Source organism: Hyperolius riggenbachi, chromosome 6, assembly GCF_040937935.1.
Source record: "Hyperolius riggenbachi isolate aHypRig1 chromosome 6, aHypRig1.pri, whole genome shotgun sequence".
In the NCBI taxonomy this organism is placed as follows: Eukaryota; Metazoa; Chordata; class Amphibia; order Anura; family Hyperoliidae; genus Hyperolius; species Hyperolius riggenbachi.
Genome location: NC_090651.1, coordinates 365,550,468 through 365,569,589, shown reverse-complemented (window position 1 = coordinate 365,569,589; position 19,122 = coordinate 365,550,468). Strand labels below are relative to the sequence as shown.

Below are 19,122 nucleotides of genomic sequence, written 5' to 3'. Positions count from 1 at the left end.
TTTGTTGGGGGCCTCATGATTGCTGAATTTGTCTTGTTAGGGGCCTCACGCTTGCTGACTTTATCATGCTGGGGGCCTCATGATTGCTGAATTTGTCTTGTTGGGGGCCTCATGATTTCTGAATTTGTCTTGTTGGGGGTCACATGATTGCTAACTGCGAGACTATGGGAAAAGCTGAATCATCATCATATGAGACAATAGCATTAAACCTACTTTTTTAGCTTTTTAAAACAGAAAATAAAACTGGGAGGTTCTAAAAAAATGAATATATTTTTTCAGGAGTAGGATGGATGAAATTGTTTATCTTTTCAGTTTTTCAACTTGGATTTTCCATAATGTTCATTCATGTATGTGTTAAAACGTTTGTATAGTATTTAGTTTAAATTGCTGTTGCCACTTTCTGATAGATAAGTGACTTGTGGGTTGCAGTTTGGGCCTCCAAAAAGTTCGCCACCACTGTCCTAATCTAATGTACGATTGGCCCCACCCATGGCCACGCCCACTCACTGTATGACCACGCCCATTTTTTTGCCTCGGCGCGCGCCACACATAGCCCCCACCTAGTGCCCCCAGGTGCCACCGATCTCCAAGGACCCTAGGAACGCCCCTGCTAATGACAGCCATGAACACACACACACACCATACATACACACACACACACATCATACATACATACACACACACACACACACACACCGCACACACACGGTCACACACACACCATACACACACACACACACACACACACCATACACACACACACACACACACACCATACATACACACACACACACACACACACCGCACACACACACACACCTCATACACACACACACCACACCATACACACACTAAACACACACACACACCACACAAGACACACACACACACCACACCATACACACACTACACACACACACACAAGACACACACACTCACACGTGCACGCACACAACACACAAATACATACACACCACAGAAAACACACACACATACAACATATACACAACACACACACAACACACAACACACACACACACACACACACACACACACACACACACACACACATCAAAAAGGGTGCCTGGAAAAAAAGGGTGCATGAAGTAAACCAAATTCAATGATATATTCTATAACCATATGTTACTCTTCTTGTAAAAAAATAAATAGAAAAAAATATCAGAAAATATTGTTTATAACACTGGAAACGATAGTATATGTATAACCGTAATGACTGTATAATATTGTCTATAACCATATTTTATCCTTGCTTCTTGTAATAATAATCTGAAAATATTTTTTATAACACAGGAAACGATAATATATAATATATTTATAATCATAATAATTGTATAATATTGCCTATAACCTTATTTTATTGTTTCTTCTTGTAATAATTAAAAAAAATCTGAAAATATTGTTTATAACACTGGAAATGATAATATATGCATAATCTTAATAATTGTGTAATATTGTCAATAACCTTATTATATCATTTCTTCATGAATCTGAAAATATCCTTTATAACAATGAAAAAAACATGAGTGTATTCATAATAACTATAGTAAAACATTAGTAAATATTACCAATATTTTACTACAGCTAAACCTAACCTTACTCTCACACAAAACCCTCCCTCTACCTATCCCTGGTAGGAGGAAAAAGGGCGTCGGCTGAGGGTGGACGGAAAAAGGCGCCGCCATAGACTTTATGCAATTGTTGTTAATACGGCAAAAAAAGCATGAAAAAGGGTGCCACAAAAAAATATCGTTAACAACATGAGAAAATTAAAGTTTCTGAAGTATGTTATCATTCTAGAAGCTTGCAACGTTATAGTTTTTATCATATTATTTTGTTTGTATGTACAGATTTTACGTTATCAAAGATATTATTATTTATATGTGGAAACGGGTGTTTCTGCAGAGTGAGTGGTTAGTGTTAGGCATCACCAGGGGAAGTGGTTAGGGTTAGGCACCCCCGGGGTAGGGGGTGGTTAGAGTTAGGCACCACCGGGGGGTGGTTAGGGTTAGTCACCACCGGGGAAGGGGGTGGTTAGGGCTAGGCACCACCTGGGGAGTGGTTAGATTTAGGCACCACCAGGGGATAGTTCTGCGTGAGACTAGGGTTGAGTTAAGCTGTATTGTTGAATTATGAAAAATAAATTTTAAACGTTAATATATTTTCGTTATTATTTCCCGTCTGTTTTAACAACTGTATCTATTGTTAACCAAGTTTGACAATAATGTTTATCATTATCAGATTTTGTTATCCACCGGCGACATTTCATTTTCCTGCCGGGCCCTTTTATCACAGCACCCTTTTTCCATGCATGCCTATCCCTATCCCTTAGACTGCCCCTGGTGGTGCCTAACCCTAAGACCCCCTCTGGTGGTGCCTAACCCTAAATACCCTCCCCTGATGGTGCCTAACCCTAAGACTCCCTGGTGGTGGCTTATCAAATTATTTCTTTTTATTGATATATTTAGTTATTTGAGGAGTATTTGTATTTTCCAGATAATATTGTTTCAGTTATCAAACTTTACCAAGCCTAAAAAACTCCACTAGTAGTGCCTGCCTATCCCTAAAACTCCCATATTGTTTATCAAATTATTTTTTAAATTGATATATTTAGTTATTTGATGAGTATTTGTATTTTCCAGATAATATCGTTTTAGTTATGAAACTTTACTAAGCCTTAAAAATCCCATAGTAGTGCCTTACCTTAAAACTCCCATATTGTTTATAAAATTATTTTTTTCATCAATATATTTAGATATTTGAAGAGTATTTTGTATTTTCCTGATAATATGGTTTTAGTTATTAAACGTTACATAGATAGAAACAATAACTATGGTATGTTTGTAAACGTTATTATTCACTGGGCGCCCATTCTATTCATTATTACCAACCGGTTTCTCAAATTTCCCTGTTGGGCGTCCATTAAACGATATTTAACATGAGAGTCAATGGCGGCGCCCTTTTTTCCACTTGCCTCAGGCGCCCAAATTTCCTGCTTGCCACAATCACACATACTTCATATATACACATTATCAGAGCAGGATCATCTACCAGGCAACTTAGGCAGGTGTCTGGGGCCAAGGGGGTGTCAAGAGGCCTACCTGCCACCTTCTCTGACCTCTCTCCATTTCAGTTTACCAAAAGGACCACAAATCTACTACCTTGCCCAGAGCCCCTTTACATCTTAAAGTGGATCTGAACTTTTTCACAGGACAGAAGGAAAAGAAATGCACCCTGTATGTATTTAGAGAGTTTAGCCCTGTATGTATTTAGAAAGTTTAGCCTGTCTAATTCCCGCTCATTTGGGTCTAATCACAAGTTGTAATTTGATCTCTCACCATGTTACCTGACTGCCATAGCAGATAAGGCAGATAGGCTCATTTGAAAGCACAAAATGTGAACAATATGTTAGCTTCCATGAGAGCAGGAAGTAGAAACATTGCAGATTTATTTCAGGATTTGTATCAGCTGTAACAAATATATGTTTTTCTCTAAAGGTTATTTTGCTGTTGTGTATCTTTAAAGGAGAACTGTAGTGAGAGGTATATGGAGGCTGCCATATTGATTTCCTTTTAAGCAATACCAGTTACCTGGTGTAACGATCGGTGTAACACAGAGAGGATCTGATTATCGGTGATCTGCAGTATCACCGAGAATACAGATATATACCCAATTATTGATGATCTGCAGTATCACCGATAATCAGATATATTTCTAACCTCTGGACACCTGAGAAATATGAGTGCTTGTGCAACAGTAATACTTTGAGGAGAGCACCCGTATAGAGGGTGCCAGGCAGTAAGAGATACTGCTCAGAGAACAGGTTCCTTCCAATGATCTGATGCTCCCCAAGGGGCGGAGCCAGGCTGAGAGTGGGAAGGACCAGAGTGTGTGTGACACCAATGGTGAAGTGTCACTGACAGGTCTGTGAACTATCTCCAAACAGGGAAGATAGTTCTCGAGGTCGGACAGGCCAGGTCGACAACAGATCAGATACAGAGACAGGAGACAGATTCGGAATCTAAAGACAAGCAGGGTTCAGCAACAGAGTATCAGTTATAGCGAAGTACCAAATCAGAAATCAAGAGAGTGGTCAGGAAAGCAGAAAGTCATAACAGATAATAACAATGCCTAATCTTAGGTGTGAGTTCCGTGATCATCAACATCCTGGAACTAGTCTGATATAACAGAGTGATAATACAGTTCCCTAGTCTTGGGTGTGAGTTCCTTGATCATAAACACCCTAGAGCTAGTCTGAAGTATAACAGAATGGTAATATCACAGATACTGACAAGGTCTGAGTGCTACCACGTAGTGATCGCAACGCCAGACACCAGAGAAATGACCAACACCCAGTATATATACTATAGCGCTCTCCAGCGCCTCCCCTAAGTGCTGGACCAATCAGAAATGGTTGAATTGTCAGCTGACCGGCTTGGTCAGCTGACACCCTTCTGGCTGTCATAAAAGTTCTGCCTCTCCATGCGTGCGCGCGTTCTTCTGAATCTGTGTGGACTATCAGTCCCAGCCACACCAGACATGCTTTGCAATGTATCCGCCGTGCAGGGCGCGGAACCAGCCGCACCGCCATCCGAGCATGCGGCGGTTTCTCCGCGTTCAGCCACGCTGACACATGTAGGCCTATGCGTGCAAACCACCGCGTCAGATGCGGAATCCGCCGCATTGGACGCGGAAACAGCCGCCCTGCTCTGAGCACCCGGCTTTTCCGCGTTTTCTCACACCTGGCAGCCCCGCTGAGCTATCTGCCTGCAGAATCAAACCAGGAACAAGCATGCAGCTAATCTTGTCAGATCTGACAAAAATGTCAGAAACACCTGATCTGCTGCATGCTTGTTCCGGGTCTATGGCTAAAAGTATTAGAGGCAGAGGATCAACAAGATAGCCAGGCAACTGGTATTGCTTAAAAGGAAATCAATATGGCAACCTCCATATCCCTTTCACTACAGTTCTCCTTTAAGAGCAGAAATTAATTTAGGTGCTTAGGTCCACTTTAATCCATCTCTGCACACTATACACAAATACAGACATTCGCACACACATTGTGCACACAAATATACACAGATATACACACACAGTACAAACACACATGACATGCATACACACCATGCAAACAAACATACATACACAGGTGCACACAAAGACACTCCACAGACATACACACCTATGCACACATACAGTGTCAATAAATAACAACTTCCTCCCATTTTTGGACGCAACTTTTTCAATGGCTCCTGCCAATATAGATTCTATGGTGGTGTAGTGGGGACCGAACCGAATGCAAATGTGGGGAAACAACCTGAGGGCCAAATTTGACAGCTCCGAGGGACAGATCAGATTTGACATGTATGCTCTAAGTACTTTAGTTCCCAGGGAGACACTCCTCTCTAAGCCAATACATTGGGTCTTCACTCTTCAGACAATTTTTTAAACGTTATTTTAACCACCCTGGCGTTCTATTAAGATCGCCAGGGTGGCTGCGCAGCAGTATTTTTTGATTTTTTTTTTTAAATCATGTAGCTAGCCTAGCGCTAGCTACATGATTCCCCCCCTCCCTGCGGCATCCCTCCCACCCCTCCGATCGCCACCAGCGATCAAGCCCATCCGGAAATCCTGTTCTGAACGGCGACGAACAGAATGACGTCATCGACGTCGTGACATCACAGGGAGTCCTGATCCACCCCTTAGCGCTGCCTGGCACTGATTGGCCAGGCTGCGCACGGGGTCTCGGGGGGGCTGTTATGCGAGGGGTAGCGGTGCATCGGCGGCGATCGTCCCCAACACGTAGCTAGCAAAGTGCTAGCTGCGTGTTTTAAAAAAAAATTACGAAAATCGGCCCACCAGGGCCTGAGCGGTGCCCTGTGGCGGTTATGGAGGAGCTGAGCTCGTCCATACCACCAAGGAGGTTAAACATGGCCAGATATATGCACAAACCCCAGAAGCCCTTGCCTAGGTCACCAGGAGGTCAGGGGAAGACAACTTCCAAGCAGCATCAGCTGGGGAACCATGGCCGCACGGCTCTGTACATGCCCGTCCACCCTGCTGAAGACTGCTGGGTATATGAACAAAGCAGGGCTGCCCAGCTTCCCATCTCCAGCAGACAGCAGGTGGCTACTTTGTATGCAGCCCTGCCCTCTATCACTCACCTCTGCCCCTCCTTCTTACTCCACTTATTGGCACTAGAAGATGATGAGAGCTGTGGTCTATTAGGTGGACATAGAGATGAGCGTAATGGAGTAATTACGATTTCGCGAAATTTCGCGTAACTAGTGTAATTACGTTTATGGCCGTAAGTACATAATCGTAATGAAGAAGGATTTTGTGAAATTTCGCGTAAGCGTAATTTTCGCGTAATTTTCGCATTGCAACGGGTATTACGAAATTAATGCGTATGGTCATGCTCCCGAAGCGGAAAAGTTGACGCATGTATTAATGTTAGGTAGCCGCCGAATTTAAGGGTTAATAGCAAAGCCCCCTTAAATGCAAAGAGCCTCAAATTTGGAGAATATATTAAGGAGATCAGGAGGAATAAGAGGAAAACAATTTTTTCAAAAAGACCTTATAGTTTTTGAGAAAATCGATGTTAAAGTTTCAAAGGAAAAATGTAAACATTTAAAAACCCGCCGACTTTAACGGTTAATAGCAAAGCCTGCTTAAAGTTTAGGAACACCAAATTCCCAGGGTATATTAAGGGGATCAGTGGGAATAAGAGGAACATTTTTTTTTTCAAAAAGACCTTATAGTTTTTGAGAAAATCGATTTTTAAGTTTCAAGGGCGAAAATGTCTTTTAAATGCAGAAAATGTCAGGTTTTTTTGCACAGGTAACAATAGTGTATTATTTTCATAGATTCCCCCAAGTGGGAAGAGTTTTACTTACTTCGTTCTGAGTGTGGGAAATATAAAAAAAAAACGACGTGGGGTCCCCCCTCCCAGACCTCTTTAACCCCTTGTCCCCCATGCAGGCTGGGATAGCCAGAATGCGGAGCACCGGCCGCGTGGGGCTCCGCACCCTGACTATACCAGCCCGCATGGTCCATGGATTGGGGGGTCTCGGAAGGGGAGGGGCAGCCAAGCTTTCCCCTCCCCCTCCGAGCCCTTGTCCAATCCAAGGACAAGGGGCTCTTCTCCACCTCCGATGGGCGGTGGAGGTGGAGGCCGCGATTTCCTGGGGGGGAGGTTCATGGTGGAATCTGGGAGTCCCCTTTAAAAAGGGGTCCCCCAGATGCCCACCCCCCCTCCCAGGAGAAATGAGTATAGAGGTACTTGTACCCCTTACCCATTTCCTTTAAGAGTTAAAAGTAAATAAACACACAAACACAGTCCTTTAATATTCTTAATTAACCATTAATACTTACCTGTCCCTTTAAATAAATGATCCCTCGAAATAGCCTCGGAAATGCTCTATCAGTTACAATGTAACAAAGTTATTACAATGTAACAACTTTGTTACATTGTAACTACGCCGCACCCGACGTCACTCGCCGCTCAGCCGCCGCAGCAATTACGCGTCCGTGCAGGACGCTAAGTCCCCGCAGCTCCCGCTGTCCACCCCGCCCACATCTGTCACCCACATGTCACCCACATGTGAGTGACATGTGGGTGACATGTGGGAGAGGCGGGGAGGGCAGCGGAGCCGGCGGGGACTTAGCGTCCTGCACGGACCCGACAGAGCTCTGAGCTATATAGCTCAGAGCTCTGAGAAGCATCTTTGTATTTGGGCTCCAAGGAGCCCCATTGGTCCTTAGCAGTCCAATGGGGTTCCTTTTGATTTGAAGGAACCCCATTGGACTGCTAAGGACCAATGGGGCTCCTTGGAGCCAAAATACAAAGATGCCTCTCAGAGCTCTGAGCTATATAGCTCAGAGCTCTGTCGGGAATCTGTGCAGCGCAGACGCGTATGCGGCGGCGGCGAGTGACGTCGGGTGCGGCGTAGTTACAATGTAACAAAGTTGTTACATTGTAATAACTTTGTTACATTGTAACTGATAGAACATTTCCGAGGCTATTTCGAAGGATCATTTATTTAAAGGGACAGGTAAGTATTAATGGTTAATTAAGAATATTAAAGGACTTTTTTCGTGGTTATGTTTTTTGTTCAATTAAAATACTTTTTCTAAGTGTTTGTGTGTTTATTTACTTTTAACTCTTAAAGGAAATGGGTAAGGGGTACAAGTACCTCTATACTCATTTCTCCTGGGAGGGAGGGTGGGCATCTGGGGGACCCCTTTTTAAAGGGGACTCCCAGATTCCACCATGAACCTCCCCCCCAGGAAATCGCGGCCTCCACCTCCACCGCCCATCGGAGGTGGAGAAGAGCCCCTTGTCCTTGGATTGGACAAGGGCTCGGAGGGGGAGGGGAAAGCTTGGCTGCCCCTCCCCTTCCGAGACCCCCCAATCCATGGACCATGCGGGCTGGTATAGTCAGGGTGCGGAGCCCCACGCGGCCGGTGCTCCGCATTCTGGCTATCCCAGCCTGCATGGGGGACAAGGGGTTAAAGAGGTCTGGGAGGGGGGACCCCACGTCGTTTTTTTTTTAATATTTCCCACACTCAGAACGAAGTAAGTAAAACTCTTCCCACTTGGGGGAATCTATGAAAATAATACACTATTGTTACCTGTGCAAAAAAAACTGACATTTTCTGCATTTAAAAGACATTTTCGCCCTTGAAACTTAAAAATCGATTTTCTCAAAAACTATAAGGTCTTTTTGAAAAAAAAAATGTTCCTCTTATTCCCACTGATCCCCTTAATATACCCTGGGAATGTGGTGTTCCTAAACTTTAAGCAGGCTTTGCTATTAACTGTTAAAGTCGGCGGGTTTTTAAATGTTTACATTTTTCCTTTGAAACTTTAACATCGATTTTCTCAAAAACTATAAGGTCTTTTTGAAAAAAAAAATTTCCTCTTATTCCTCCTGATCTCCTTAATATATTCTCCAAATTTGGGGCTCTTAGCATTTAAGGGGGCTTTGCTATTAACCCTTAAAGTCGGCGGCTTTTTAATATTATACGGAGCGTTATGGTTTAACGCGAAATTACGGTAGCGTTTAATGCGAAATTACGGCATGAACGAAACGTGAAATTACGCGTTGAAAATTACGCTTACGGTATTTTCAATTACGATTTTAATGGCAATTACGCTACTGTAATTTCGCATCGTAATCGCAAATTTCGCATGCGTAATTTTAGTAATGCGAAATTACGAAAATTTCAGCTCAACTCTAGGTGGACAGAGCTGCACTCTCTCTTCATTACAGATGTTGGCTGTCAGTGTGTATACACTGTCTGCTGTGACACCCACCACTTTGCATTATTGTAGAATTGAGAAAAAAACCCAGGGAAATCCGGGAACCCAATCTGACGCAATTTTGTTAGGTCATCAGGGAAATAGAAAAGACAGTTGAAAATATACTCACAAGAGTGGGTTGCTGTGTGAGGCAACCACTCATTGTCACGTGTGGGGGAAGTACCATCCACACTGCCTTTCTTCTATGGGGTGGTGGTCGCTACTCCGAAAAATAGAATTTGCAGGTCAAGGAAGACCTTCGACCAATCTCCCCTATGAGGCTATGGGTATTCACTATGTACTAGGAAAAGCTGGAGGCCCCCACGATGAAGGAGAGGGAGTAGTGACTCTACAGGGCTCCTTCTCAAAAAATTAGCATATTGTTATAAAGTTCATACAAAGTGAGAGAAAAAGCACCGGCACTAAATGCAGCAGGGAGGATATAACCACAAACGGTCTTACCTGCAGCGTGCTCCACAAACGTTCAAATTGCAGTCCAAGAAAAAAGAAGATGATGGGCATCTGCTGCATAAAAACTCTTTATTGTGGTGGGTGGACACAGTGGTTACAGCAGTGGGGGGAAAAAAGTGATGTCTGACAGCTGTTTCGCAAAGATAAACTTTGCTTCTTCAGAGAATGCGCACTGACACAGCGAAAACCTTCCACAAGCATATAATTGGGTGAACCCAGGCTAGGTGCAATGCACCAGCAGAGGGCAATTCCCACCGGCAAATGGCGCTGTGGAGTGCAGACGAGTACAATCGCTGCACGGCCACAGATGCCAGATGGGGATTGTACAGATCAAGACAATGTGGGGCTGAACAGCCCATAAAGAGAAAGAGCACAGGGACAGGACGAATGTGCGTTCACCAATCTAGTTGCGACCCTGCGACGGTGAACACACATCAGCAGAAACAAAAGTAGGAACGCGATCGCAAGAAAGGCGATCGCCAGATGTGACACAAGACAGACTAGAACAGAACACAAGAGGAGCAAAGGCACAGCAAATAATACAATGAGAATGATAAAGAAAATAACAAACGCTAACTAAACGTGAACACCACACTCATTCGCAACAGCGAACGCGTTTATCGCGCGGTCTCCGCGTGTTAAGCACAACAGAGACAAGCACGCCTAACTAACCACCGACAGACAAACACGAAACAAAGAACGTAATCGCTTGCTTAACGGTTGCCTCACCGAGCCTACAGCAAGCGCCCGTATCAGACAAGACAGACAAATGAGAAACAAGAACTAGGCAGAAAGGATCCACCGCTCTTCCGCCAGAGCAAGTGTGATCAAAGCAGGAACACAGATCAGAAAGATCCAAAGCCGCTAACGCTAGCGGCTAGTGCGATCTAAACTCAGGAACAAGAAAACAGATCAGAAGGATCCACAGCGCTAGCGCTAGAGGCTAGTGCGATCCAGGAAGACAGAACAGAAGGATCCACAGCACTAGCGCAAGGCGAATGCGATCCAGGCAAGACAGATCAGAAGGGGCTACCAATTACAACCGCTGTTCCGGTTAGCACCCAGACACACAGAACGATTTCCTGTCGACCACCGCTGGGATAGGGCAATCGCAACAGACAAACAAACAGATATGCAATCCTAACTGCACTAGGGAAACTGCCTAGTGCAGTCCCATGAATTACTCTAAGCTAACTTTAACAAGAAGTAGCATGGCTGACACTCTAGGAGTGTTTACTACAAACCCTGAAGGAATGACCAGCCAAGGACTCTGGGAAACATAGCTCTTTATACTGCCAGTCATCAAAGGAAGCAGGTAAGGGATTTGCATAACGAATGTATGCAAATTCCTCAGCAGCAGAACAGACCAGAAACTTGAAATGAAAAGACAGGTCTCTCTTCCAGAGACCTGCAGCCCACAGACTAGAGGAATGGTCAAACAGCTGTCTGCCAGTGCAGCCAGCTGAGCGGATCATCACATTCTCTAAACAAGCTATTAACCTAATCATCTGAATCAACTAATTAACTCTAAACACCTGCAAAAGATTCCTGAGGCTTTTAAAAACTCCCAGCCTGGTTCATTACTTAAAACCGCAATCATGGGTAAGACTGCCGCCCTGACTGCTGTCCAGGAGGCCATCATTGACACCCTCAAGCAAGAGGGTAAGACACAGAAATACATTTGTGAATGAATAGGCTGTTCCCAGAGTGCTGTATCAAGGCACCTCAGGGGAAGTGTGTGGGAAGGAAAAAGTGTGGCAGAAAATGCTGCACAAGGAGAAGAGGTGACCGGACCCTAGGGAAGATTGTAGAGAAGGACCGATTCCAGACCTTGGGGGACCTGCGGAAGCAGTGGACTGAGTCTGGAGTAGTATAATGAACTTTATCACAATATGCTAATTTTTTGAGAAGGACCTGTATATGGTAATATTCAATAATATTTTTATAAAAAATTGTCCTACCTTATAGATGTCTCGTTAGAGATAAAAACAAGTTGACGTTCAAGGTAAAAATCAAACCAATGTTATTGATGCACTTGACAACGCGTTTCACGGCCAGAGCTGCTTCCTCAGGTCAGTAAAAGTGCCTGAATGAAGGGTGAGCTGTGCTTCTGGGCGCCGTATAGCGCTTTGTATTATTATTACGCTGAACAATGTATATGCTGATCAGAATGATTAGTCAATAGTGCTGGCAGTTCAGTGCTGCAGGCAGAGCTCTGTGATACAGATAATAATGCTGATAGGTGATGTAGTTACCAAAGCACAGAGAGACAGCTTACAACAGTGTAGATAAGAAGCCTAAGCCTCAGTCCACACTGGCAATAAAGTGGCAAATGGATCAGTGAAAACGGATCTGATTACCGGTTGATCGGATCCATTTTGACTCTGATGCTGTTCAGCTGCTTCTGTTCCATTTCCCCACATCCCCCCAGACCCCCACCTACAAAGTTCACCATGTCTCTGTCAAATGGTAATAGTGCAGAAAGAAGTGCTGGTGAGATATCTCACTCTCTTTGTCTCTTCTATTTCTCCATATCACTCTCCACTCACTTTACTCACTCACTCACGTGCACTTTACAGCGTACAAATTCATCTCACTGAGGCTACATTTCCACTGTATCGTGAAATTTTAGCATCCAAAAAATCTTATAAGATTTTTCTGATTAGTGAAAATGTGCTTGTAAATTTGTATACGTTTTTTTATTAGTAGTCAAATATAACATAATCTGCCTCGTAACAGCTTAGCCATGACTGCTGACAACTTCCTGTAACCATAGCTTTAAAGAGGAACTCCAGTGAAACTAATGTAGTAAAAAAAGTGCTTCATTTTTTACCATAATTATGTATAAATGATTTAGTCAGTGTTTGCTCATTGTAAAATCTTTCCTCTCCCCGATTTACATTCTGACATTTATTACATGGTGACATTGTTACTGTGGGCAGGTTATGTAGCTGCTCCTAGCTGTTTTGGCTGTTAGAGAATTCCTGTCTGTGAGCATTGTTACATTGTGGCAGTTTGCCCAGAGTACCACGGTACTCAGAGCTTCTTGTGGGAGGGGTTTCAGCACAAAATCAGCCATACAGCACCCCCTGATGGACTGTTTGTGAAGAGCATTATATTTCTCATGTAAAAGGGGGTATCAGCTACTGATTGGGATAAAGTTTAATTCTAGGTTGGAGTTTCTCTTTAAAGCAAATTTTCCCACAATTAACGTGAAAATTCTGACACAAAACACACAAGTGGAAATCTAGCCTGACTGTCCTCAGAGGAGCTCACAACCTAATCCTACCATAACCATAGTCTAATTACCTTCCATATTATTATTATGTATACAGCATTAACATATTTTGCAGCACTTTGATAGAGTACATAGTCATGCCACTGGCTGTCTTCAGAGGAGCTCACAATCTAATCCTTCTATAGTCATAGTCTAATATCCTACCTTATTATTTTTATTTAGATAGATAGAAGTGACATCTTCTGTAGCACTTTACAGAGTACATAGTCATATCACTGACTGTCCTCAGAGGAGCTCACAATCTATCCTACCATAGTCATAGACTAATGTACTACTATATTATTATTATTATAATTATGATGATGTAAAACCAATGTGGTACTTGCCAAGATTTGTAGTGGATAATCTCTGCTGAGGGTCAGAACCAGGCCATAGATTACCAAGGTGACTACTTTGGCATGGGATGCAGCTGGGTTCCCCCGAATGTTGTTCTGAAGTTTGATAGTGAACACAGGCAGTGAGGAGCCATTTGTCACGCCAACAAGCAGGTAGATGCATGTTCCCATGAAGTCATATTTCTTGCCATCAAAAGTAGTGAAGTGAGGATCTCCAGTAGCCGAACACTGGGCATAACTCGCTGGTTGGCAGGTCCGTACTCCATTCACTAACACGCACTGCTCATTTGGTTTACAGCTACTTTCGATACAAGTGACCATAGCCAACACTGGATCATTCTGACAGAGAAAGTGGCAGTCATCATCGGCCCAAAATGGTTCATCTGGTGGTACGTAGCTGCCATTGAATTGGGAGCCACATTTGGACAGTGGAACACACTTATCCACGCTAAGCACGTAATTGTCATTGCACAGGCAGCTCTCCACACAGTTGTCAGTACAGCCTGAAGGAGCGGCAGGATTGACGCACGTAGCTGGGCAGGCAGTTCCACAGAATTCATAGTGACTGTTTTCAGGACATGGCAGAACTGTGACATATACATAAATATAATTAACATAATTGTATGGGTTCTTTATATGTAACTCTTACATCATTAAAAGCTAAGTGTACATTGAAATATAACCTCCCACCATGAAAGGTCAGTGAGATGCCAATATTTCTGAGACGATGCAAATGTTTATTCTGTTTTACACAAATTTTAAAAGCTTGAAAATGAACCAATGAAATGCTGCTGATATGGCATCTGATTGGTCCATTTTCAAGTTGCATTTATTTTGTCTCCTTCTCCATCTCCTTGACCATCTCTACCTTCCACCCAACAGTGAAAAAAAAGTAAAAAAAATAAATGAATAAAAAGAAAAACAGTTCATTTCCCAAATAATATAGTGATGAAGTCTAAACAATTTGCATATTCAGTAGTGATACATTGTTAGAGTCCATAGTCATTCACTTAACCTTCCTGAAGGTATGATTATTTCCAGATTTTAGGGTCTAAATTGATGCAATTTTTTAGCTCGCTTTCAGACCTTAAAATGTGGAAACAATCATGGTCTTTAGCAGCTACAATATAAAAATATTGCAAAGTGGTATATGACACCGGTGCATCTTGCAATCGTCGCTATATCACCGGAATCCCTGACTGTCCCCACATGCGCTCCATGACACACTGCACTCCATTGTTCACATTTACAGGGTCGCCTATTGACTTCCATTATCCCAAGTACTGTGCGCTAATTGTGGTGCTTGCAGTAATGTGATGAAGGCTGTGCATCAGGATTGCCGCAGGATGGACAATTCTGGTACAAAGTGTAAAAGGCCCATTGACTTGCATTGACATTGTGCCACAATTAGCGGCTATCCCAGCATCTGCTATCGCTGCCACAGACTTGTTAATTGCCGCGATTAGCAGCTATGAGCTGTAAAAAAGACACCGGAGGCGCCTGAAGACATAGTGGGCACCAGCGACATTCGCTATGCAAAGTGCTTTGTGCCTACTATTTTTAACCACACTTTGTATAGCAGGCAGCATGGCCGCTATTTTGTCAGCGACCTTTTTACCATTTAGAGCCACTAGTCATGGCAATTAACATGAAAGGCTATGGCAGCACCCTTTTTACCTGTGATAATGCCTCAGGTTGGACTTCAATATTCTTCTGTCTGCCTTCCACCCAAGGTGACAGTTTAACCTTCAACCAGGGCTATAGGACATTATTGCCTCCCTTGCATCACGGCTAATGCCCTATCCTTATTATTAGAAACTGCATATAAACAGATGCGATCGTGCGCACCTAAGAGGGGAGATTAACCTGTCATCTCCCCTCAACGATCAGGAGCCATCGCGTATGGCTGCTAATCACGTGATCACTATGATCGCCGGCGGATCATAGTGATCACTTACAGAGCTGCAGCGGTAGGGGGGAGGGGGGAAGAAGAGGATCCACTCACCTTACTGCTGTTCCCCCGACAACCGGGGCCCCCTCCATTCTGGCCGGCATCTCTGCACCCTCTGACGTCAGTGCCGGGTCCCGGCTTGATGTCATCAAGCCGCAACCCGGAACTGTGCGGCAGTAGGAGCAGAGATGCCGGCTGGAGCAGAGGTGGCTACTGTGGCTCATCGCTGGAGCCTGGAAGGTGAGTTAAGGCTGCTGGCGAAAGGGGGGGACATCTGGCTTAAGGGGGGACACCATGCCAAGCACGCAGCACTGGGGATCCAGCTGCCTGACCCCCCAAACGCGCCCCCTCCAGTGCAAAAATGCCTGGTCCTTAAGGGAGTGTTAGGCAGCCGGTCCCCAATAGGTTAAAGACATGTTAAACCCATTTCCTGGAAGGCACCAGAGGGATGGAAAGGTAATAAGAACAGGATAATTAATTTTTATCCTACTTGGTCAAATCTTACCACATCCTGAAGGCGTTCTCCAATCATAAATTGTAACTCCTTGTCTTCTGCAGATGTCGGCATAATCTTTGAGTGACTCACACAAAAACTTCTTAGCACCCTTGTAGATGCAGACATCATACAAACAGTTCATATAGGAAGTGTCTGTGTCATTTTTTCCAAAACACTCCCTGAAGGGCCCATCAGTCTTCCTAATGAGGCCACATTGTTTGTCACCTCCATAAAGTGATCTCTCATCCTCACTACAAGATGGACAGTTTTTAGGACAAAAGTCAAAACAGAATGGATCCAAGTCAGGCACTTTCCAGCTCTTGGCCCAGTCAATAATCGAGGGAACTAGGTTGTTGTCTATTGTCATTTTCTCGTCTCCATTATTTTGGTTAAAATTGCCACAGAGACCTCTTGTAAGATTGAAGTAGCTACTAATGAGCTGGATTACAACACATGAGTCATAGTTATAGGACAAAGTAAGACCAAAATCTGTTTTTAAGACGGCATTTAACCCACTGATTGCCACTGAGATCTTGCCATTTGGTAAACTAACTGGTAGACAGACTAGAACATCATTTACCTAAATCGGATAAACAAGATAGTAATTATTATTATTTTTATTGTTGTTGTTTCTCATCAATACAGCAAAGGAAAAAAGAAAATAAAAGTAAACATGAGTTTCATTAACAAAGCCTTACCCTAATTTTACCAAATTCCTTCTTTATAATGGTGATCTTATATCCATAGACATAAATGTTAACTGTCCTGACGAATGATACGGATTGGCTGCCTCGGTTTTCATTCTTCTCGGTCACCATAAATGGTACTAAACCCTTGTCGTCACCATCACTTTTAGATAGGACATATGTGCAGGTTCCTTGGAAGTCAAATTTGTAACCATCAAACGTACGGTAGTGAGGGTCGCCTTGGGCTGAACAGTAGCTGGTGTAATTTGGAACACACACTGGAATGCCTTTCTGGATTTTGCAAGTTTCTTGGATCCTGCATGCAATAGATTTGCAAGGATCTGCAATACAATTACAAAAAATAAAATGTGACTTACAGCACAACACAATCACAATACAATACAAGGGGAACACAAAAAGCTGTGAATGTTTTTATTTGTCAACCTCATAATATATCTAATGCCAAAAAAGGCAGTTTCAATGCCATGACAATAACAGTGTAAGAATGGCTGCAGTTTATATTATCCCAGTGAAATTTGTTTTGGCTCCACCCACTATTTGTAACCTTGACACACTGCCAGTCAATGACCAAGTGTGCAAGCTTTCGGGTTCCTGGCATCAAAAATGTGTGAATCAAAGCAGTTTATCCAGCAAATAAATCTGGTTGGCTGTTTTTGGCTCCACCCCTTTAGTGAATTTGAACCTAAGACACCCAATGACCAACTGTAGTGAGGTTAAAGCCTCTGCCATTAACAGTGGGAGAATGGCAGCAGTTTAAATAGTTCCCTTGAAAATCAATAGGTGAATTTTGATTGGCTGTTGTAGGCTCCACCTACTTTCCTGGATACTAATCCCATTCACCCAGTGACCAACTGTGTCAAGTTTGAGACCCCTGCGATTAACAGTCTAAGAATGGCTGCAGTTTACATTTTACCATTTAAAATGAATAGCTATAAATCAATTGGCTGTTTTATGCTCCACCCACTTTTCCTGAATTTGTAACCTTGGCCACCAAGTGACCAACTGTGCCAAGTGTGGGCACTCTGGCGTGATTACTGTGAGAATGGCAGCCTTTTCCATTTTTTCCATTGACATGAATGGGTGAAATCTGATTAGATGTTTAGAGCTCCACCCAGGTGTGCAGGGGGGCTGCGAGACCCCCAGAACATACCATCCCAGGTAGTATGGGATCCGTATACCAAGTTTCGTTCAAATCAGTCAAAGTGTTTGAGTGATCGTGGCACATACATACACACACACACACACACATACACACATCTGATTTTACATGCACAGACACACACACACATACATATACACACACACACATATATATATATACTAGCTGGACGCCCGGCGTTGCCCGGGTATGTATTTGGCTAGTGTTGGCTCTGCCCTCTTTTCCTAACCCTAACACACAATTACTTAATGACCAAGTATGTGAACTTTGCGGTCTTTGGCATCAATAATTTGCAATGAAATAAAATTAATCTGATTGGATGTGGCTCCACCCCTTTTCTGAATTTGAACCCCAATCACCCGATGGCCAACTGTACCAGGTACAGGTGATTAACAGTGCAAGAATGGCAGCAATTAAATATTCCCCTTAAAAATCAATAGGTGGATTTTGATTGGCTTTTATAGGCTCCACCCACTTTTCTGAATATTAATCCCAGTCACCCAGTGACCAACTGTGCAAAGTTTGAGAACCCTGCCATTAACAGTGTAAGAATGGCTGCAGTATACATTTGCGCAATGAAATTTGTATTTTTCTTCCACCTACTTATTTCCTAACATTGTTCAGGTATGTATTTGGCTGGTGTTGGCTCCGCCTACTATTTCTAACCCTAACACACAATTACTCAATAACAAAGTTTGTGAGCTTTGCGGTTTTTGGCATCAATAATTTGCATTGAGATTAAACAAATCTGATTGGCTGTTTGTGGCTCCACCCCTTTGTCTGAATTTGAACCCCAGTCACCCAATGACCAACTGTACCAAGTTTAAGGCTTGTGCTATTAACAGTGCAAGAATGGCAGCAATGTAATATTCCCCTGAAAAATCAATAGGTGATTTTTGATTGCCTTTTTTAGGCTCCACCCACTTTTCTGAATATTAACCCCAGTCACCCAGTAACCAACTGTACAAAGTTTGAGAACCCTACCATTAACAGTGTAAGAATGGCTGCTGTTTACATTTTCCCAGTAAAATTTGTATTTGTCTCCGCCCACTAATGACCCGGCTTGCCCATTTATGTATTTGGCTGGTGTTGGCTGTGCCTACTTTTCTAACCCTAACACACAATTAATCAATTACTCAATTACCAAGTTTGTGATCTTTGCGGTGTTTGGCATCAATAATTTGCATTGAAATGAAACAAATTTAATTGGCTATTTGTGGCTCCACCCCCTTTCTGAAATTGAACCCTAGTCACCCAATGATCAACTGTACCAGGTTTGAGGCTTGTGCCATTAACAGTGCAAGAATGGCAGCAATGTAAATATTCCCCTTGAAAATCAATAGGTTAATTTTGATTGGCTTTTATAGACTCCACCCACCTTTC

General features: G+C 43.2%; 1 protein-coding gene across 1 annotated transcript in view; it reads right to left on the bottom strand.

Moving 5' to 3' along the window:
- The window catches only part of LOC137522275 (IgGFc-binding protein-like), a 199,013-nt gene that overhangs the window by 87,491 nt on the left and 92,400 nt on the right, over positions 1-19,122 (bottom strand). Inside the window, exons 5-7 of the mRNA XM_068242304.1 lie at positions 16,572-16,900; positions 15,883-16,453; positions 13,418-14,013 (exon numbers count right to left, since the gene is read on the bottom strand). Of these exons, the coding sequence (XP_068098405.1) occupies positions 13,418-14,013; positions 15,883-16,453; positions 16,572-16,900 (1,496 nt within the window). The remainder of the gene's footprint in view (positions 1-13,417; positions 14,014-15,882; positions 16,454-16,571; positions 16,901-19,122) is intronic.